This window comes from Hakea prostrata, chromosome 4 (assembly GCF_041222555.1).
Source record: "Hakea prostrata isolate BN-2017 chromosome 4, UWA_Hpros_2, whole genome shotgun sequence".
Lineage (NCBI taxonomy): Eukaryota > Viridiplantae > Streptophyta > Magnoliopsida > Proteales > Proteaceae > Hakea > Hakea prostrata.
The window spans coordinates 5833406-5855803 of NC_142603.1; the positions used below are offsets into that span (position 1 = coordinate 5833406).

A 22398-nucleotide genomic window follows, 5' to 3' on the forward strand; every position below is an offset into this window, starting at 1 on the left:
AGGGTGTCCCAATGCATGAGGCTCCCATTGCGGCGAGGTCTGGGAGGGTCATAGTATATGCAGCCTTACCCCTATTTTGACAGAAAGTCTGCTTCCAGACTTGAACCCATGACTGGTTGGTCACAGTGGGGCAACGTTTACCATGCATCAAGGCCTACCCTCATAAGATTCCGTTTATTATTGTTGCAGATTAAAACCTTGGACACACAAAATTTAGAAGCAAAGAAGAGGTCAAGACGGAAACAAGGACTGTCGAACATAGCTGTCCCCTTCTTACCCCCTTTATTTGGATAATATATCCAACACAACAAAAACAGCAGCAATGATAACAAGCCTTATCCCAAGTTCCCAACTAATTGGTTCTGCTACATGGAATCTCGCCTTCCAATCAGCTCTATTTGAGGCCATTCTAGATACTAGGCCTAAGCCATGCATATTTCTTCTCTCCACTTCTCCTAAGGTTATTTTTATTTTGGTAATGCTGGTTAGAATTATAAAGGGGGATTCTCACAAATAGAAATAGGAATCAAACGATCTAAGAGGTAGAACTTGAATTTCTTTGACAATTATTAATATCTAAAAATGCAATTTTATCTTCTCTCTTTTGGTCCGTATAGATTTAATGTACATCAATTTTTAGAAAGAACCATATTTGTCATTTCTTTGTGGACATAATTATTGTCCTTTCCATTTTTTTTAAAGTACATGTCAAAGGTTGTCTATAACACACTAACTGAAATTAAAATTTATATACTTTAGTCATTGGACTCTTCTTGTTAGTTACGTTCCAAACCCCCCCCCCCACCCAAAAAGAAAAAAAAGGTTTCTTCTAATGTCACTAGTCATTGTACATTTATTTCTATGTTAAGGTTACACTGTTAGTTTTGTTTATATAACTGAAGGGCTGATTGCTAACTCTTCTTTGAGTGTTCAATTTTTCTTGTCGGAAAGAACTTGAAATAGACTGATGGGGAAAAAGAATGAAGGAAAAGACTTGGTACTAAATGAACCAAATAAATGATTAATGGAGGATAATGTGCATATTTAGAATCAAACTATTTTCCTCCTTAGCTTATTCCCATGTCCCATGCCTGGTCAGTTTGGTGCCAAGCACATTAGTTCATCAATCTGTGGTTTTGGGCCTTTTGGCTTTGAACCAAGATAGGGAAGAGCTTCAATTTGCTGGGGTGGAGAATTGACAGTCTGATCTTTGTCAATGCGCTGATTGTCTTACTGATTGAATAGCCAATACTGTCCCCAATGTTGATTAAATTTCTCCTGATTTCTTTTATTGAGATTGGACAGAAATTTAATTCTCTTCTCCATGTGAAGTATGTGATGGTATTTTTAATGACTATAGCGGTGGAAAGGATTTCAAGAAAATTTGCAAGATGCCCCAGATTTGAAGGGAAGAAAAGTGAAAAGAAGTAGATGAGGATCAAGAAGTTAATTGAAGTTGCAAGGTAGGAGTTTGGGGTTGAGGATTTCTGCTTTCTCCTTGCGGTGCTCTACAGTGAATCTTTCTTTGCTGGGTGTGCTCTGATGCAGGGAGAGATTAGCTCACAAGGTTCTTTTCTGAAATCTGGTCCACATGTTGGTTCAAGACTAGACTCACAGCTAGCATGTCCTGTTCTGGTCTAGTCTTTCGCAGCAAAAGTCAAAATTCAGGTCAACAGGTTCCATTTTCTTGCAGATTCTTCTTTTTCTTGACATATTCCGAGGCAGCGTTAAGTACCTTCCATACCCAGGAATTATTAACAATATGTGAGGAATTCCAAAGGGGGTTTGGATTTCAAAACAGCGTCTTTATTGCTTTGATCCAATAATCTAGATTTCTCTCTCTATACAATGCAAGTTTTGGCTGCTCTCAGAAGCAACCAAGAATCAAATTTCAAATGAAGCTTTCTTTTATACCGTGTAGCTGGAGATCAGCTGCATCAAGGGACTCCTCAGTGTGTATAGGTGGGGAACTAGTGGACTTTGGGATGCCAAACCTATCTCTTGTAGCTATCTACGCAAGTCTACCATCACCACCTCTACACTATATCCATCACCATTCACATCTTCAACACTTATTTTCTTCCACTTCTAAGGGACTCAATAATTTGATTTATTTCAGATGACCTACAAATCAATCCTGAGGGGGAGAATCCCCATTTGGGTTCTCCACCATGCAGGGCTTTCAGTTCTTATATTTTACTGTCGCCTTATTTGTTTGTCCTGGCTTTGCTATGGTATGTGGCCTTTGGTTTCTTCCTATACTTTGGGGTGCTCGAATTGTTGTTGTCATACATTATGTTTGACTTGGTGATTCCGGTTGTTTGTCTCATGTTCATTAATTGTCCACCTCAGCTCTTATTGATGGCTTTCAGGGTTCTTGAACAGGTTGTTTTTTACCTCCGATTTTTCATTTTGGGCTTCTCCCCTTCTCTCCCTCCTTTACCCCTTTTTTGTAAATTTACTTTTTTGAAACAACATAGGTGCTTGGTGGGACTTTATAGGGTGTCCAGAAGCAACTTGAAATTAGACCTGTAAATGGATAGTTGAAATCCGCCTCCGAATTCGCATTCGTATTCTTTTAAGGGTGTCTGCATCCGTAACTTCTCTTACCGGAAAATATCTATATCTGTTCGATAAGCAACCGGATTTGGATTCGAATAATTGCTTATTGGATTGAATAATATCCGAATAAAAATTTATCTGGTCAGAGTAAAGTATTAAACATTTTTTTTTTCTCTAAAAAGGGTTGATAATCGGATTTGAAAACCGGCAATTGGTAATCAGAAATAAAAGATGACAATCAGCAATCAACAATCGGATAGTTTATTGGATCAGATTATTATCAGATATTCGATAAAGTCCCGGATTCGAATTCCGACACCTTCTGTAATTTCTGCCAGATATTAGATTGGATTTGGATGGCGGTTTTGCTTATTGGATTTGGATTCGGATAGTGGTGTATCTGAGCCGAATCTGATCTGTTTATGGGCCTACTTGAAGTAGGTGCATCCCTTCCAAGAGGATATATTTTAGGGCATAAATACTGCTTTGATCTTAAGCATTAATCTTTTAATGTCTACTGCATCTTTGATATTTCATATTGGTGTTGTTCATGACTGTGTTTGATGGGACTAGATTTTAGAAGGAAGAATCTGTTTTGTAGAACTTTGCATCCCTTGGCAATTGGGATACAGCTATATCCGTGTGAATCCACAAAAGCCCATGGCCTTCCTTGCTCGTTATCAAATAAACTAGTTGTTGGAAACATGGACTGAGGTTTTCTAATTAGAATAGGATTATGTTTCCTAGTAAGTCTAGAGTTTTATTTCTATTTGTTTTATATTTCCTTTTCCTACTTAGTATAGGGCTTAACTAGGTTGTAACTATAAATACCCTATTGGGGTCTTGTGAATAATAAACTTTTGAGGAGCAATTCCTCACATTAGTACATTACAACACTAGTAAAATGATTATTTGTAGCAATGTAGATTTCAAAAGATTGTTTCATTGCATATTGAGCATGAGACAAGTTTTAGATAGGTCTTCTTTCTCTTCTAGATTTAGAATAATTGAGGTCATTTCTGGTTATTGCAATTTCTAATTACGTTCAAGTGTATTACAGCAACATAGAAGACATGGCTCGTGAAGCTGGCAGTGTGGATGTTGAAGAAGATGTTTTGGATGGTAAGTATTGCATCCATTGCTACTTTTGTTATGTTATATGTATGGGTGGCAAGTCTTGACCTGATAGCCACCAGCTGACATCCACCCAACTTTATCCCACTCTTAGAGACTACAATCATTTTCCTCTTTGCTCTTTTGGTTGAAGATTTACTCCTCTTTTCAAGCAATGTAGCTTATTTACTTGGTTTTGTGTTCTGGTCTTTCTGAGTTCAGGTCGGTTTGGTTGTAGTATACTGTCATTCTCAGCATTCAAGCTGGCAAAATTAATCGCTGTTCTATCCATGTTGGGTCTGATATCCTTCCTTTGAATTGTAAATTGTTTTGAAAGCATTGCAGACAGAATTGGGGCAACTGTGCTTATCTGATTCAACAACTTACCAACCCCTACACGAGACAATTGAGGTATTTTTTTATTGGCTTACAAACAGTAGTGGTTATTCAGAACTATATTGTCAACATGAACTCTTAAGCTTGTGCAGGGACTTATAAGTTGGATTGGACAGCGAAAAAATACCTTGCAAAAGCATGAATTTCAGCATTATTTCACTTGGTAATGGAAAAAAGTTCATTAATATTTTATCTGAAGAAATATAAAAGAGAGAAGTGAACCAGAAATAAAACTCAACTATCTGCAAATTTATTTATATTGTCTATTTCAGTTGGACTGGTGAAAAGGCCTTAAGAGAGCTTCAAGAGGCCAGTATATCTAAACAGTGCTTCCCAATCTTGGAAGAGTGTGCATCAAAGGTATTTGTAGTTGTTAGCTTGGGCTAAGTCCATAATGATTACTTATCTATCAAATAAATCTTAAATTATTACTCTTAATTTCTTTTCGTAAGGCAATCAAAGATGCATCCAATTTTGATGGTGATGTAGTTAGTCTAACTGGCATGTCTGCAGCAGTACTGGAAGGTATTTGCCACAGATTTATATCCATTCATGATAAATTTGGCTGCTACAGTTATTCACTTAACACAACCCTTCGCATATCATGCAGGGATTTTCTCTTCGTTAAGTTATTTTTTCTCTGGAAATGGGACTCATATCCATGACTATCAGCTTGTTCTCCAACGATTGGCTAAAGGAGATGAAGGTCAGTGTCTCAATTCTTCTTAGTCCACTGTGAGATAAAAGACTTTTAAACTTTAAGCTGTATTCAAGAACATTGTTATTGTGCCGACAGGAATACCATCTTTTAAATCAATCTATTCAGATATCAATTATGAAAAAAGGAGTTGTTGGTAAACATGCTAATGCTGCTTTATTTGCTCACAGCTTAACAAAATTTGTGACAAACATTGTCTCAAATGATCCTGTCCTGCGTTTTTCTTTGTCTGTTCCATTCCTGTAAGCACATTGATCAATGTGAACTTGTGATTTGGTACATTATGTAATACAAATAATATCTCATTTTTTTTGAAATTCCAACAAATGCAACATGGCAATTGGCAGGTCAGATGAGGTCCACTTATTGTGGTAATATAAGCAAGATCTAGGATGACATAGATTCATTTAATCCATAAATCAGAGACTTAGAAAAAGAGACAGAAGTTAGCAGCTTAATTTCTGAAACAAACCAGTCAACAAAAATATGACCAGACTGGTTTTGGAATGAACCTTGTGTGGTGATGAAAAAATTCTTGCAAGTTCCACTTAATTCCAACCGTTGGATTGAAAGATATGGAGTTTTGAAAGAAGGAACTTATGGTTTAATGATGGAATAAAGTGTTGGATTGAATGATGGGGAATGTGAGATGGAATGGAGGGCTGGTAAACCTAGTAGAGTTTGTGGGATGGAGGTCAAAAAGGAAGATTCAAATTTGGGAATTTTTCAGCACCACCCCGAGTTACCCTTTAAAATTAATGCCACCCCCTAAGTTGCCCAAGGTGGGCACTTGACCTATGAAATGCATTATTCTCCTTGCCAAGTCTGCTACCCACCTGATAAGGGACTCGAATAGCATCAGTACTCTTCGCTACCGGTAGTGGAAAATAAGGAGTTCTCTCGGGCATAAGGAGGCATAAGAGAAGAGGTGTATTGTTAATAAAAATATAGGAATACAAACCATGGTTCAAGAACTCGCTTTCTCCAGGGATCTCGTCCCTTCAAAAAATCGAGATCTCGATCGAGATATAGTTTTTTTTCTTTCTTTCCAACTCAATGGCCCATCTTGATGGGTTTTAGGGCAAAGTTGGGCTTAATCTTGGTGGCCTTGGATTTGTGAGAAAACAACCCTTAGTGTGAGTTAAGTTGACCCTAAGGGTGAAACCGAAATGCTGTAGGATTGGGGATTGCAAGGTTATATAACATGTAATATAGAACCTTAAGGCATATAATTGAAAAGCTTGGGTATCAAATGCTTCAAATAACTTAAATGCCATCAGAATTCCATCCATATGATTATCACAATCTCGATTCTCAAGAATAGAATAATAAAATTATACAACCACTAGAAGTTTTATATGAGTCATAACTCATAAGTTAATGAGACAAGCATAAAATGATTGGTCTTCCTTTTGGTGTTGTAGATGTGTTAATAGTAGTTCCAAGTGAAAATCCGGCCGAAATCAGCAAAAAATGGGGCAACAGTTGAGAGTTCTAGCAACATAGGTGAGATCTCGAGCGAGTTGTAGGAATCTCGCCCGTTATCTTGTCTTGCCCTTCATTTTGTTTTGCCAAGATCTTGCAGGATCCCAAACCATGCTATAGACAATAGCGCAAAATCTAGGAAGGGGGAGGGAACACACCCAATTTGCTCTCGTTGGAGCTTCTCATTTTCCACGTGACATATTTCTTGCTCCAGTCTCTTAAGTCTTCTAGCGATATCCATGGCTATAGACCAAATTCATCAGCATTTAAGGCAGGGGCAGAAGGCAATTGATTCGGCACTCGCCCTTGGTGCACAATTTTATTTAGAGTTAGCACTTGTGCCACCAAAGTTGGAAGATCAACCTGCATCACAACTTATCAATCAAAGCCTTTATAGTGTGAAAATATATCAATGACACCCCTGCCATTAAAAAATCATGGTTAAATGCTGATGTAATAAAGTTAAACTTTTTCAAAAGGCAAGAATATCCTTGAACTGAAGACCTTACGCTTGACTCATTTCTTCATCTTGCTTTACCGTTTGTGAGTTACTCCTCTCCCAAACATAAATCCTCACAGAGTTTGGGAGACATGATCATGGGTAGTGTTTTTAAACTTAGGATGTGAGGGTAATATTCGAAATGGATAAATAAACATTTATTGAGACTAATTGTGTTGGTAATAGGTGGTCTGAGACTGACTGATAAATCTGTAACTCAGGGGATGGGACTGAAAATTTCCCTTCAAATTATTCAATCAATCAAGTTTTCAGTTGCACACCTAGTTTGATTGGCAGAGCAGCGACAGGCTTCTAAGTGACTTGGGAGTGAAATATTTTATAGTTTGATGGTCTCAATAGCAGCAACAACTCAGGAATGGTAGGGGTCAGCTTCAAGCAAGAGAAAGAGAAGGATAGATGGATTTATCTTTCAACGGAAGGTTCCTCCAGTCCAAGGATTTTGTAGTTTGACAGTAAGGTTCCCTAAACCTTAGGTATTTAGCTCTCACAGCAAGGTCCTAGCCTTCTTATATCACTCTTGCAAGGACAAGAAAACAAACTGAATGCAAACCTTCATTAATCGATAATTCATTAGAAGCTGGGTGGCTGAGTACAGCCTTACATAAATATAGAGCTCAGATTGGGCAAAAATAAAAAACTAATCATTTTGGAAGTTAGAAACTAATTTGAATCATGTATGTAATATTCGTAGCAACAACAAAATAGAAACTTCCTAATCTGAATTAGCAACTAAAGAAATAACATATTCTGAAAAATCTAATAAGGTTTTTCAGTCTTCGTAAAAGATGATCTACTTATCTGGACATGGGCCAAACAAGGTTTCCTTTAATATTCTGATTAGGGTCCCCAGAGAGATACGTGACACTGTTCACATGAACAGTGTCTTGGCCTCTCCTTGGCCCTTCTAGGAGATCAGCTGGGCTGATTTGACTTGATTCAGTTGGCCCAATTGAAGTTGATTATGGCTACCCAGGCTCTACATCATGCGGACTGGTAGACCATGATTCTTTATTCACATGCCATGTTTCAGCCATGTTGGCATTTGCAATTTGGCCAACAAAGCTCTTTGGAAACCCAAGGTTGCAGAAAGGAGCACCGTATTGGTCTTCTGTGAGTATCATAAGCATGCATCTGCAGGCTCTGATGCATGCATCACTCAAGAGGTTATTTATATATTTATTAATTATTTTTTGAATTCGGGTTTGAAACCTGAAAAATGGCTAGTCAGGACATGACCTCTTTATACAACAGTCATAATTACTGCTTCATTTGTCCACATGCCAATGTTGTGCAGGAAAGATTGTTACCACAGGCATAGATGAACAATTTTCCATACCTTTATTTTATAGAAGTCTAAGATGATCATATTTATACTTGTGGTTTCATTTTGAAACATCAACATATGTACGAAAGAGGTACGTGCTTGTGATAATTGAAAGTGAAGCATTCCGTTCAAGGTTGCAACATGATTGAACCCAGTATAGCAACAGTAGTGGTTATTATTTGGTGATGCAAAGATTTACAGTAGAGTAAAACTATTTTATTGAATCATCTATTTTTTTTTTCTAATGTCATTTCCTTTGTATAACTATTTCACTTGTTTATACTAAGGTTGAAATTACCTCATCTTCCTGCCATGTGGCAGAATCAAGGGTTTCATGGACCTGACCTTCTTTTTACTGGATTAATGGATTTCTAAAAGCAAAATTAAAATTGCCTCTTTAAGTTATTAAGAAATTTCTTTTATTATTATTGTGATGGTGATGGCATACTTTTTGACGTCTTACTCTTGTATCATGTTGCAATCAGAACATGGTGGAAGCTGGAAACATTCTTTCAGTCTATGGTGTCTGAATCCTGCAGTCGTTTTCAAAGAAATTGCAAATCTTTCTATGTCTGTGATTCTTACATCCGGGTAAGTATCTAGCTTGTTATTTGGGTTTGTTCCAACTCCTGTTCCTCCTCTCTGTGAGAATTGATTGTGAAACTTTATTGATTTGACAAAACTATTGCAGCTTGGGGGATTTAATGGAAGAACCTTTCCCATCAGAGAAGAACTATTTAATGATCTGTTTTCTCCTCTAAAAATGTGTTTCCTGACATACGAATGGTCAACCATATGCTAAACTGATGCCTTTTTCTGGATGTTGAAAGCAATCGATTTTTATGGTTATTGCTTTAGGCAGTCCATACAAGGAATAGACAAACTTTTAAGTAAATGGACTTTCATTGTTTTTCCATGATTGCAGCCAGCTGATACTTGTCAATTGAGTTGGCTCCAGGTAATTAGGACAGGTTGTAATTAGTTCTACCTTTTTTGGGGCAGGACCAGAACTACCTTGATTACCTAAACATATTCCAATTAATTGTGGGATGATCTAGTTCTAGTTCCTAATTAGTTCTCCATTAGCCATGCATGTTGCAATGTCCTGGCAATTTCATCACTATTAGGTTTGGCTGCCTGTGGCTGAAGTTGGAGAGATGGGAAGAACATGTTAATTATTAAGACTGGACACTGTCTTTTCTTCATCAATCCCTATTGAAGAAATCAAGAACCAAACTTTTATCCCCTAGCCACGTTGCCCAAACCCAGAATTTAAAAATAGAACGAGTCCTAATCAGTTCCACGTTTTGGGGCTTGGACCAAAGCTGTTCTGACTAAATAATTGGTTTTTTACTTAAATAAAAAAACTGATCTTACATTCCGATGGATTGGATGTCTCCTGTCCCTGATTGACACCCCTACCTGAACCACTTTTATAAACATTCTAAGCATGGTAACAACAACAACTCTTTAAATTATTAACCAGCATGGAGCTAATCTTTTATTCAGATTGGCTGTACATACTTTATGGCAAGGGGTGTGTTTCTGCTTCAGCTAGTATATGACATTTGAATAGCAAAAAGGTAATGGGCACAATTAAATCTGGCATTGCAGAACATTAGAGGAGAGAAAGAGTTGAGTGAGTTTTTATGCTGAGTAGTTATAGGAATTGAGATCATGCTGTTTCTTTTGACATCCAACTGGGGTTTAGAAAACATGGAATCCGGATCTTGATCAGTCTTGGCAATTCTGATTCACCTGGATTGGTTTTGGAATTGCTGTGTTGACCTGTAAGTATTAAGCAAGGGTTGGATCGATATTCCAGTTCCCAAGGTATTCTTAAGGAGAATTTTGGATCTAACTTTTGGGTTATTCTTGAATACTTATCTGCTTAGTGTTACTGCTTGTAGCATAATCAGTCTTTTGCATTTGATGTCTGCTTATGGCTTTTGGGGTTCTTAACAAACTAGGACATTATCTCCAATGAGCTCATTTTCGTCTGAACTTGGAGTCCAGTTTGAAACTTGTATTGAAGCTCCACATGTAATAGATGTTGATACACAGGTTTGACTCACTGTTCCCCTACTACGTCTTTCATGTTCATTGGATGCTGCTAGTTTTCTATTGTTTGTTACTCTGTTCATTATTACTCTCTTCATTTCTTGAAGCTATGGGCTGCTACCATTTCTACTAGTCGTGGAAACTATCCATTGAATGCAAGCTACAGAACAGCAGACTGTTATGCTTTTCAGGTTTAGTCAATTATATTCCTGTGAATTTTCACTTCCCATGAAATGATACTGGTTTTATGATAATAATTACTGAAACTGGTTGTGAAGGATGCACTTGGTGCCACTTTAGAGGAAATATGTAGGAGTGTTCCAGATGGTGCTCTAATTTTCTTCCCCAGCTATAATTTGATGGAAAAGCTATGCAACCGTTGGCGTGAAACAGGACAATGGTCTCGGTTATATGCACAAAAACCACTTTTTGTTGGTGAGTTCTCTTTTTATTCTGACTAATGTTAATGAGCATCATCATCTGTTATTTTATGCTTGTTGCATTTTACTCTTGGTATGAAGCAAGAGCTAAGCAAACCATAGTTAAAGGTAGCCTATCAAGCAAGTAACAAAGCCCTTTCATGAAGAATGAATGTGGGGGAAGGAATAAAAAATGCAGAAGAAAGAAATGGGTTATGGAGAGTCTTATTGCTTAGTGCCTTCTTAATCTGCACACTTTTTGTATTAGACTTCTGATCTTCCTGGGAAATTTTTTTTTGCACAAGGTTCTAATATATTAAAGGTTTTTGTAGAGCCAAGAGGAAGTCAGGATAATTTTGAGCTCGTTTTGAAGGGTTATTTTCATTCAATTCGTCAAGGCAATGGGCCTGCTTTAAAGAAACGAAGGGGGAAAAATAGGGACTTCAAACAGCTTGATGCAAAGTCTCCTAAAAATTCTTCAATGCAGGGTGCTGCTTTACTTGCTGTGTGCAGAGGAAAGGTATGCAAGTATTGATGATCCTTTGATGTTTATTTTGACTGTCTATGGTTATCAAATTCCTCAGCAACTGTATCTTGTTATTCACATATAATTGAATTAAGGTTTTCACATGGGTTTGATTGATCCAAGTATAAGGCCCCTTCAGAATTTATCTGAACTTTTGATGCAGTTAAAGCACAGAATTAAGATTTTTTTAGTGAAATCATCCTTGGGCAGGGTTACAAATGTGTTCGGCTTTTAGTCCAACCAGATTTCTTTGTATTAGGCTAGTTAATGGGTCGGATCTATGGTAGGAGGTAAGAATACGAGATTGACTTTATATAGATTCATTTGATATTTGTTGTTTCATTAAGTGACTATTATTTCTTGGTCGTTAAGGATAGGATTAAGATTTAACATAGTTATCAAAGCATTACCAAGGCATCTAGGCATTTTTCAAGTGTCAATGCATGCAAGTGCTTTATTATGGATGTGCTTTTTTATTATATTATTAATTTTTTTTGGTTTTGTTTATATGCTTTTATACTGTGATGCACTGAATAATTAAAGTAAAAGGAATAATGACATATAATCTTTCTTTCTTTCTTCTTTCTATTTTTTAGAATTAGTTTTGTAAGCAAAGTACAGGATACGTGCACATCGTGCCATATAGAATCACCCAAACAAAATCAAATGAGAGACACTCAAATTAGAAATTCTGTCTACTTCCCAGTCAGTCTCAGTCAGTCTCTCTCTCTCTCTCTTTTTCTTTCTTTCTCTTTTTTTCTTTTTTCTTTTTCCCCTCCTGGTAGGACTTCCCAGTCTCTTAGCCCTTTGAAAATTTAAACTTTTGAGTAAGTAAATTTATATTTCTATGTTCGTATCTATATCTACATATTCATGCGTATCATTGACTGGTTACTATAAAACTACTTTAATCCACAATATACAACCAGATAGGTTACAATTCAGCCAGCTCGAATGTCTAACGTCTCTTGTTATTTACGCAAACTAAGGTAAAAGACTATTCTTTTTCATGGCATTAAGGTACTATGAAATGTTAATTAACTCTGCAGGTATCAGAAGGGATTGACTTTGCTGATGAAAATGCTCGGGTTGTTGTATCCTTTTTGAATTGAGCTTACAAGTTTGCTTTGATTTGCTGACTAATTTTTTTTCGTCTTTTGTATTACAGCTTCATGTTCTTTAATGGAGATTCTGTGCATCTTAGCTTAGCCTTAGAAATCCGTTATAAAAAAAATCCTAGAAACACAAGGACAGGGACCAAGTTCAGAATAAAAAAATTGTATATGGTTGAATGTTCAGTTTTATAGTCAGATGACTGTAAAGTTGGAATAAAGTTAGATAATCAGATGTCAGTAAAAAGGAATCCTACTGCTGGTTAGTACTGTTGCTCAACTTACATATCGGATGCCCAGTTTGATGGGTTTGAACCTGGTTTTATATTATGGAAGAGCAGAAAGTTAATAGTAAACTGAAACCAGAATTGGAGCAGAAAACTAGAAGTTGAAAATGTAAGAATTTTGGATAAATAGATTTTAGTTAGGAAATCTAAAATCTAGGAAGAAGTCAGGATTCTAACTATTGGTATTGGAAGCAACGTTCTACTTCCGATGTGAGCACCACAGAATCAAATTTACAAGAACAACTAAAACATGTGTGGAAAAAGAAAATGAAAATTAAGCAACAGACACAATAAAGAAAAGAGATATACGTGGTTTGACAAAACCACCTACATCCTTCCATTAAAAAAAAGAAGGAAGAAACAGAAAATAGTACAATTTTTGGAATTTGAAAACCAAACCCATGCTACTTGTACATCCTTCCTCTCTTCCCTTTTCTGACTTGGGCACTCACTCAACCATTTTTCACTTTCAATTTTTTGTTTTTCATTCCTCGCAACTTGATTTTTTCCTTCCAATAACTTTGTCAATGATAATCTACCTTGCTTAATTGTCTTCAATTCCCAAGTGACTTCCATCTCCTTTGAAAACTCATTCTGTTGCTCACCCTTCCACATTCACTTGGAAGACCTAACCAGGTAAAGGCTCCACTTTCTTAAGGGTTCCATCACTCCAACTCTTCACCAACCAACCTAAATTTCAACGTGTGCAAAAAATAAAGGACACCTAAAACCTGAATTTCTAGGACAAAAATTTGTTGAAGGAAATTGTTGGAATTTGAAGAAACTATTTATCAGATGGTATTTTTCATTCATAGTCTCAAATGGGGCATTTATAGTTACAACTTGAGTAAGTCCTACTCTGAGTAGGATAAGGAAATACAAAATAAATAGAATAGAAAAACCTCCTAGATATTAGGAAACTTAGTCTAACACAAAATATTAAACTAATATAAAGAATATAAGAAAACAAAAGATATAACTAAAAGAGGAGTCTACTCCAATTAGGAAACCTCAATTATACGTCCAACACTCCCCATCAAGTTGAGGCATGGATATCACACATGCCCAACTTGGTTAAAATGGTATAAACATCTGTCTAGGTAAACATTTGCAACTTGATCTTCAAACTTCATTAATAGCTTATAGATTACGCCTGCCTTATAGACTTCCATTTCCTTTGTGCTTGTCTCTACTACCAACTTTAGGTCTCCAAGGAAGAAAGCCCAATAAAAAGGTATAATCTTCAAATGTTGAGAAGACCAAATTTTTGCGCAACTCTGAGGGAAATTACATTTTTGGGGTAACAACTGCTAGGGTACAACAGGAAAAGTGAAGCTTTAGATTTGTAGCAATGTTAGATCTCTAAAGGGAAAAGTTGCCAAGTAAAGGGAAAAAAATGCCAAGATAAGTGACAATCTCCAAAGGTAACAGAGATCAAGTTTTGCATAGTTCAAACACCAAATCTTCTGCAAGGTTAGATCTCCAAGGGGAAGAAGTCAAGGTAAGGGCAAATCGCCAGGGGTACCAGAGATCAGGTTCTGCATGGGTCAAAAAAGTCAGATCTATAGCAATGTTAGATCTCCAAAGTGGAAGATTGCCAAGGTAAGGGACAAATTTTCGAAGGGTAACAGAGATCAAATTCTGCACAAAGAAGTCTAAAAGTGACAGATCAAATTCTACATAAGGAAATATGAAAGAAGGCATTCAAACAATGACCTAAAAAAATGTAGACAATTACTCTTGTAGTTAACATTGAACTGTGGACATCTTCAATCTCCCCCTCACGTGTAGCTGTACAAGTGGGTAAAACAATGACAAAGGAAATCCCTAAATAATATGGTCCATGGTGCCCCAAGGTAAGATAATGGCTTGAATATAGTTAGGAGAATTTTTAGAACATAAAATTCAAGCCAATGGGGAAACTTGGGAAGGAAGAAATTGTAATGGTAAGATGAAACTAGCATGAAAATGTATGGATAGAAATCAGGGCAAGAAAAAAAAATAAAGCAAAAAATAGTGGGTAAATAGGATGAAATAAAGCATAGTGGAACAAATCTAGAAAAAAGGACAAAATCTGAAAGGTCCAACTAACACTCTCATCTTTGTTTTAATTTATGAAAGAGACCCCTGGATATATGAGAAACACAGACAAACCTTTGAATATATAGAAATTCACAAAATGACCTCCAAAAGTATAGAAAATTACAATTAGCCCCCTAGAAATATGGAAATTCACAATTAGACCCATGGAAATTCCCTATAAATATTTGAATTCTCAATAAAATAAAGCCCCCAAGATATACTTAAATTTACAAAATGACTCCCCGGAAGGAAAAAAACAGAATTTGTGGGGCAAATGTGTTATTTTAGGTTCACAGAAGGGCTTATAAGGCAAAAAATAGAAATTATAAGACTTAAAGGATCAGGTTGGGTTGGGTCAATGGGTTCATCGGTTCAGTGGTTCAGGTTTGGTCTATTTTGGTTTAATGGTTGGGTTCAATGGTTTCATGAAATACCTCTCTAGGTTCTTAAATAACCCTCTTCTTCCTTCAACAGCCTTTGAGTGTCAAGCTTGGGTGATGGTTGCTAGGGTTTGATGGGGTATGGTGCTCGATGGCAATAGGTTTGGATGATGGCTGCTGGGTTTCGGATAGAGGCGAAGGGTGTAGAGGATTGTAGTTGCAGATCTTGAGGCGATGGGTGCAGAGGATTGATTGCAGCAATTCGATGGTGAAGGTGGAAGAGAATTTTTTTTTTCTTTCTCTGGTTGCTGCGATGGAGGCAGAGCAGCAGTGGTGGAGGAACCTGGAATGGGTAGTTGCAGGTCTTGGCGATGGAAGAAAGACTGATTGCAGGTGACAGTGGTGGGTTTAGGGAGCAGCGACAGCGGTGGTGGTGGGTTTAGGGGGAAAGAATCGAGAGAGAGAATAAAATTCTCTCTTTGGGGACGGTGGTTGTGAAGTAGCAGCAGCAGTAGCAACGGAGTGGCAGTGGCAACAACAGTGAGACAGCTGCAATGTGAGGGAAAAGAGAGGGACTTGATTCCTCTAGTTCCCTCTTTCTTCCCTAATCGAAATTAGGCTCTGATACCATATGTTGGAATTTGAAGAAATTATTGATCAAATGATATTTTTCATTCATAGGCTCCAATGGGGTATTTATACTTACAACCTGAGCAAATCTTATTATGAGTAGGATAAGGAAATACAAAGCAAATAGAATAGATAAACCAATCCTAGATATTAGGAAACTTAGTCTAACACAAAATATGAAACTAATATAAAGAATATAAGAAAACAAAAGATATAACTAAAAGAGGAGTCTACTCCAATTAGGAAACCTCAATCATACTTCCAAGTTCCAACAGAAATAGAATAGAGAATCACCATAATCAGAGTTGCAACTGATATTTCTGGAGCAACTTGCTTTTGAGTTTGAAAGAATCGAAGTTGCAATATCGAAAAGGCACATAATTTTAACCTGTTTAATGAAGAGCAGGTGGAAGAAAGAAACTTTGTACTAGTCCAAAAATCCACCTAAACTGAGGGTCTGGAATCTACCGAGTGATCCTCCTTGTATTCACTAGAGAATAGTTTGAAATCCACAGAGCAGCAAAGCAACAAAGTATTTTATTCTATTAAATTGTGGGTTGTGAGCCTGCTGTGCAGAAAAGGAATAAAAGACCAAAGCAATGACCAGATAAAACTCCCCAGTTGCAGGCTCAGATGTAGAATTCTATATTGACTGAGTTAAAGGAAAAAGAGAAAAAGCCAAACCAGATCTAATTTATGGAAACTTGATCCAGCCTGACAACTAACTATTAAATAAAGAAATAAAACCAAAAGAAGGTCCACAGATGATCTGACTTCTAGTTCCCTGATGGTGCTTTGTTCTTTCATTTAATGTGAGTTAATACTAATACAACACCATTCTTTCTGAAGTGTGATATGTCATTTTAAATGTTATTTTGAGTTATTCTTGACTATTCTAGATAATTGTCGGCATTCCATTTCCAAACACGTAAGTATCTTCTAGAAACTTGTTGTGCAAGACTACCTACTGATTTAGGTGCATTCATGCTGATTTGTTCAAACTTCTGGCAGACATGATATTAAAGTGGCACAGAAAAAGAAATATAATGACACTTACAAGTCATCCAAAAATATTCTAAGTGGAAGCCAGTGGTATTGCCACCAAGCATTCCGTGCTCTGAACCAGGCTGCAGGTATACTTTGTCTTTGGTTTCTGTTTCACCAATGTAGACAGCCAACCAATTTTGTTTCCCGTAAACTATATAGTATCCACATTTTTTTTCCTTCCTTTTCCTTCTTCTTCAAGAACATCCCTTGTTTCATTGTCAGATTGAGCTATCCGCTTTCCATTCTCTGTATCTGCATTATTAGGCATAAAACCTACTTTTCTATTTTGTCTAATTTTCCTGTTGAGATGCATGTCTTTCCTATGTATTTTTTTAATGTAATCTCTTTGGTTAACTTGTAACCCTGTGACCCCCCCCCTCCCCCACCACACCCAAAAAGATGAGGAAGAAAGATACCAGATGGCCCATATATGTGCATGTTCATATATTTCTTAAAAAGTTGCAATAAGTATTTCTATCTTTTACTGTTGTTGTAATTATTATTATTATTATTATTATTTTTAATGGTAGAGCTTATTTATTCTTTACGGTTGCTGGTTTTTCTGTATCTTTTTGCTAAAGCGTTCAACTAGTCTTTTTCTGCTAGTAGAAACATGCTTTAATAATGTTATCAGCAGTTGATCGAACTTCTATACTTTTTTCCTTTTTCTTTTTTCCCTTTAGTGTGTGTGTGTGTGTCTAGAAGGACTGGGGTCATGAGCTTCAATTATGTTATGACCTCGAATAGAGGTGATTGGGGAGCAAGGATCCATGTAGCCAATCCCATTTAGCTAAGATAAGCCTGAGTTGTTGTCTATATATGAATCCTTTCTTGCTTTATTAGGGGACCATTTAGCTAGGCTGCATTTGGTTGCACTTTTGCTCTGAAAAAGCGATCTTGAGGTGGGAATGATTTTTTTTTTGTTATGCTCCATTAGGAAACTAGATTGCATTTGCATTTTTTTCTTTCAACCCTTGGGTGATTCTAGATATCTCAAAGCTATCCCATAGGGATTTGACAAAAACTCTAATTTTCTCTTTTTCAATAAAAATATCCCAACCATTATAGGTTTGACTTAATTGAGCTTTCCATAATTTTAAGGTCACCCTTGGCACCTTAGATCATCCTGTTGACCTTTGAAGATTAATTGCTGGAAGATTCTAGGCAAACCCTAAATTTTAGGGAATCCTTCCAAGAAACCCCAACCCTAAAATTGGGTTTGCATTGCTGGTAATAAGGACTTCCGCCTACATTAGGTGCAATGTTGTTGTGGAACATGAATTTTCCGATTGCATCCCTAGCCTGATCCTCCATACTGCCTCCACCAAACATGTGAGGGATTGTTGGTTAATCAAAGTCCTGCTGTTTGAAGGTGGTGGGGGTCTTGCTCAAGTATATGATCCACTGTACTGTGAGCATACTGCTCCCTTCTTGCATCCCTCCTGAAATCTAGATGGAGCTGCTAACCATGACCGAGATGCATGTGCTCCTCTAGCTTGCTCAATATTGCCTCAAATTTTTAAAATGAAAGGACTTTCTGCTAGATTCAAATGCAGCCTTCATCTGCCTCTGCTCAGCTCCCAAATTTACACCCATCCTCCTCCTGGCAACCTCATCATCACTCATCGACATCCATGAAAGGTCTCTGTAAGACTGCCTCCTCAAACTCCCTCTGCCATCTTACCCTCTCTACCTTCTTCTGTCTCCCTCTTTTTAGATTGGCTGCAATGGCTTGCTGTTCTTCATAAGGCACCTTAGCACACTTGGCCACATCCTTGTATCCCCCTGCCAAGTGTTGTTTCAATATGGTTGCACTACCAATTCAACACCTTCACAAGCAATATTTACATTATGACTTTTTATCAGCGGTTAGGGCCTCACCTGTTGCCAAGCGATGTCTTGTGCCCCAATGTATGTGCCACTCCCATTACTAGCTCCAAGATCAGCCATTTAAACTGATACACATTACACAACATAAATATACATACCCACATGTCACTAGAATAATCAAAGTAAACAACTAAAATATATTCAGCTCTAAACTATTGCACTAATAGAATAACATATTCAACATCTAAAAACACTAAATCAATGAAAAATATTTTTAGTTTAATAAAAAAATATAATAAAAATAATCTATAAAACACCAGGGAACTTCTTTTCTATTTGGTGCTTTTGTGAGGCATAGTAGCATCGTCACATTCTCCAACCAAGGTTCTATAGGCAACAATCATATACTTTTTTTTCCAGTTTTTTTTTCTTATTTTCAGCATTTCTTCTCTTTGTCTAATGCTTTCTCTCCATTCGTTACATCTTTTGTCATTGAAATCAATGTTGGATGACGTAAGTAGCCTAATGTTTGTTTTTCTTATTGTATAATGTTGGGAAATGCCATGTCAGCATTTGCCACATCAGCCTCTATTGGTTTTGATGATAATAAGCATGAATGAATTAGATAATAATTCATAGGGAAAACATGTCATAACATGCATATGAATGAGCATCGACTGCTATTAATGATCATTCATATTTTCCCTCATTCATGTGTTTGTCATCATCAAAAAGGGGGAGATTGTTGGGAAATGCCATGTCAGCATTTGCCACATCAACCTCTATTGGTTTTGATGATAATAAGCATGAATTACTAATGGCTATATTGAGTTATGATGTTTTAGTTCAAGATGAGAACAATTGGACCAACTCCAAGTCAAAGCCATATGCTCAAGTCAAAGCCAAGATCATGCCAAGATAGACATGAAGATGGACATGAAGTCAAGATGACCATGCCAAGATGGACATGAAGATCGTTGCACAAAATCAAGTCAAAGATCAAGACTTAGGCTGAATTAGGGCTTAGGACACTCTCGCATACACATTCATGTAAATGCATCAATTATATGTAATTTAAATTACTAGAGTGACCTAGGACATGTTAGTGAGGTGTACAATACTTAGGGTTGACCAAAAAGTCCAAAAACCCAAGCCATGTCCCAGCCCCAACTTAATTCAGCAAAACAGGGCTCAGACGAATGACCGTTTGGTTTAGCATTTCTGTGTTTTCAATCATAGATGGCCAGACGGCTGACCGTCTGGCCCTGACTTAGCTAATAACGGCTCTTTTCTGAGACGGATGACCGTCTGGTGTAAAAACAGCCTATAACGGCTAGTTTAACTGCTCTTTTCAGACGGACAATCGTCTGGGCTGAAAAGTGGACTTAAAATGTGTTCGTTTTTTATTCGTTGGGGATTGGGTTTTGGCACTCAAAGGTGCTCTATATAAACCCAATTCACCTCATTTGAGAGGAAGAACACTCACACTTGATCACCCACTCCCCAAGTGATCTTGTTAGAAAACAAGCATTAAATAATCAAAACAACAGCTGAACTTGAACAAAAAAAGGAGAGAAGAAGAAGAAGAGAAGAGAGATGAAGAACTAGTAGAAGAGGCTTGTGATTCTTGCTTAAGAGTTTAGAATCACATACCACTTTTATTTATAGCTTCTAATGAATCTAATACAACTTGAGAGACAAGTAATTGTCCTCTAGAAAAAGGAAACAAAATATTACAGCTTTAGTAACTTCCTAACTCCTAAAATAGAAAGTTCTGAAAATAGAAACTAACACCAAAATAGAAACTATGCTTTCTATAAACTCCCAAACTTATGTAGCAAGACTCCTACATCAGAAATAGAAAGTACGGTAACATCACTAGCATATACTGTTCCCGTGAATAGTAAAAACAGTTTTTTTACTGTTCACGTGAATAGTGTCGTGAACAGTAAATAGCCCAAGTGTATATACTTCAACACTCCCCCTCAAGCTGGAGTGTAAACAAAGAAAACTTCAGCTTGCACAATAAGAATAAACTTGAAAAGTAGCACCAATCTTGAATCGTGTAGCAATGGCAGATGTCGATAAACACTGAGAAAACTTCACTAGGAGATAATCAACACCAACTTAAAAAAAAACTTTAATTCTTCATGTCAATAGAACCATCCAATATCGAGAACAATCGACGATGTTGAAGACGAACAAAGTCCATAAGTATAGCAGGATCAAAGACACTATCCATATAATGCCGGTAGTAGGGAGAAATATCCACACTAGATCTTCAAAATTGTAACTCCAAAGTCCATATAAACGCTTCACAAGAAGGCAAGTAACAGGTAAAATATGGGTAGGTATAAGGCAATATTAAATACTGTGGACCAAGTAAGGAGGTAAAAAACAGTATAGGTTACTGTGGACCAAGTAGGTAAGGTAGTATGGGTTACTACGGACCAAATAGGTAGGTAAAAGACAGTATAGGTTACTGTGGACCAAGTAGGTAGGTAAAAGACAATATGAGTTATTGTGAACCAAGTAGGTAAGGTAAAGGACAATATGGGTTACTGCGGACCAAGTAGGTAAGGTAAAAAACAGTATGGGTTACTACGGACCAAGTAGGTAAGGTAAAAGACAGTATGGGTTACTGCGGACCAAGTAGGTAAGGTAGTATGGGTTATTACGGACCGAGTAGGTAAGGTAAAAGACAATATAGGTAAAGATATGTAATGATATCGTTGTAGAATGCCATAGGTTGAGGACAAAGATCTTCACAAATAATATCCATCAGCACATCTTGAGTAGATATAGAATAAGGTACCATTCTCCCCCTCACGTGTAGCATTACACATGGACAATTAATGATGAGCAGTGTATTACCAATAAAGTTGATCAAGCAGCAGAAAATCGTCTCACAGGACAAAGTCTTGTGCACCAAGGGGGAAAAAAATTCTGGACCACCGCTAACCTTTAGGCAGGAGCAAATTAGATCGGTGAAAATTACTGAACCAACTTGGAATCTCAAAATTGCAGTAGTCGTTACAACAATCCACTCAGAAGAAGTGCAATAACAGTAGTTGCAGTAGCAGATAATATCAGATCTTGGACCATAGCAACAAACTTTTGCTAGATGTGAAACTCTAATAGATCTTAATATGAAGGAAAAGAAGTTCTTTAAGTCTTTGTAGAAGTATTAGATAAAAAGAATGCTAAACTTGATTCTGAAATAAACAACGGAAGAAGTAGTAAAGCAAGAAGGTAGCAGCAGAATTTTTCAGAAGAGAGAAATTCAATGAAACAGAGGTACTAGTATACGACTTGCAACTAAACTTATAGCACAAACAATGGAAGACAATACTTAGGTCTTGCAATCCGAATTATGGGCATATCTTTGCAAAAATCAAGAGGAATCCCAAGACATCAGTATAGTGCAGCTTGAACTTCAGATTTGCACACAAAAAAAAAGTAGTAGTAGCCTCAGTTGAATCAAATAGGTAGACATATCCCCAAAAAGCTTAGGGCCTTTTTGTAGTATTAATACATAGATACTTGGTGCTTCAAAAGTTAAAGAAGGACAGCCATGCACAATTACTGCAGCGAAGGTTGGGGCTGCCCTAGATAAGAAAAAGGAAAAGAAAAGAAGAAGAAAAAAACTGGGCAGCCAAGAGAGAGAAAACGGTCCCTAAGTTGATTAAACTGGCTCTGATACCATGTTAGAAAACAAATATTAAATAATCAAAACAGCAGCTGAACTTGAACAAAGAAAAGAGAGAAGAAGAAGAAGAGAAGAGAGATGAAGAACTAGTGGAAGAGGCTTGTGATTCTTGCTTAAGAGTCTAGAATCACAGAGCACTTTTATTTATAGCTTCTAATGAATCTAATACAACTTGAGAGACAAGTAATTGTCCTCTA

The 22398-nt window shown here is 37.0% G+C and overlaps 1 protein-coding gene across 1 annotated transcript in view; it reads left to right on the forward strand.

Annotated features, from left to right (window-relative positions):
• The window catches only part of LOC149017358 (RAD3-like DNA-binding helicase protein), a 30416-nt gene that overhangs the window by 2696 nt on the left and 5322 nt on the right, over positions 1-22398 (forward strand). Inside the window, exons 8-21 of the mRNA XM_089151694.1 lie at positions 3623-3684; positions 4013-4086; positions 4164-4234; positions 4344-4431; positions 4524-4596; positions 4682-4777; positions 8604-8709; positions 10089-10182; positions 10287-10370; positions 10458-10614; positions 10931-11118; positions 12174-12218; positions 16515-16543; positions 16627-16748. Coding sequence (XP_089007820.1) covers positions 3623-3684; positions 4013-4086; positions 4164-4234; positions 4344-4431; positions 4524-4596; positions 4682-4777; positions 8604-8709; positions 10089-10182; positions 10287-10370; positions 10458-10614; positions 10931-11118; positions 12174-12218; positions 16515-16543; positions 16627-16748 — 1289 coding nt within the window. The remainder of the gene's footprint in view (positions 1-3622; positions 3685-4012; positions 4087-4163; positions 4235-4343; positions 4432-4523; positions 4597-4681; positions 4778-8603; positions 8710-10088; positions 10183-10286; positions 10371-10457; positions 10615-10930; positions 11119-12173; positions 12219-16514; positions 16544-16626; positions 16749-22398) is intronic.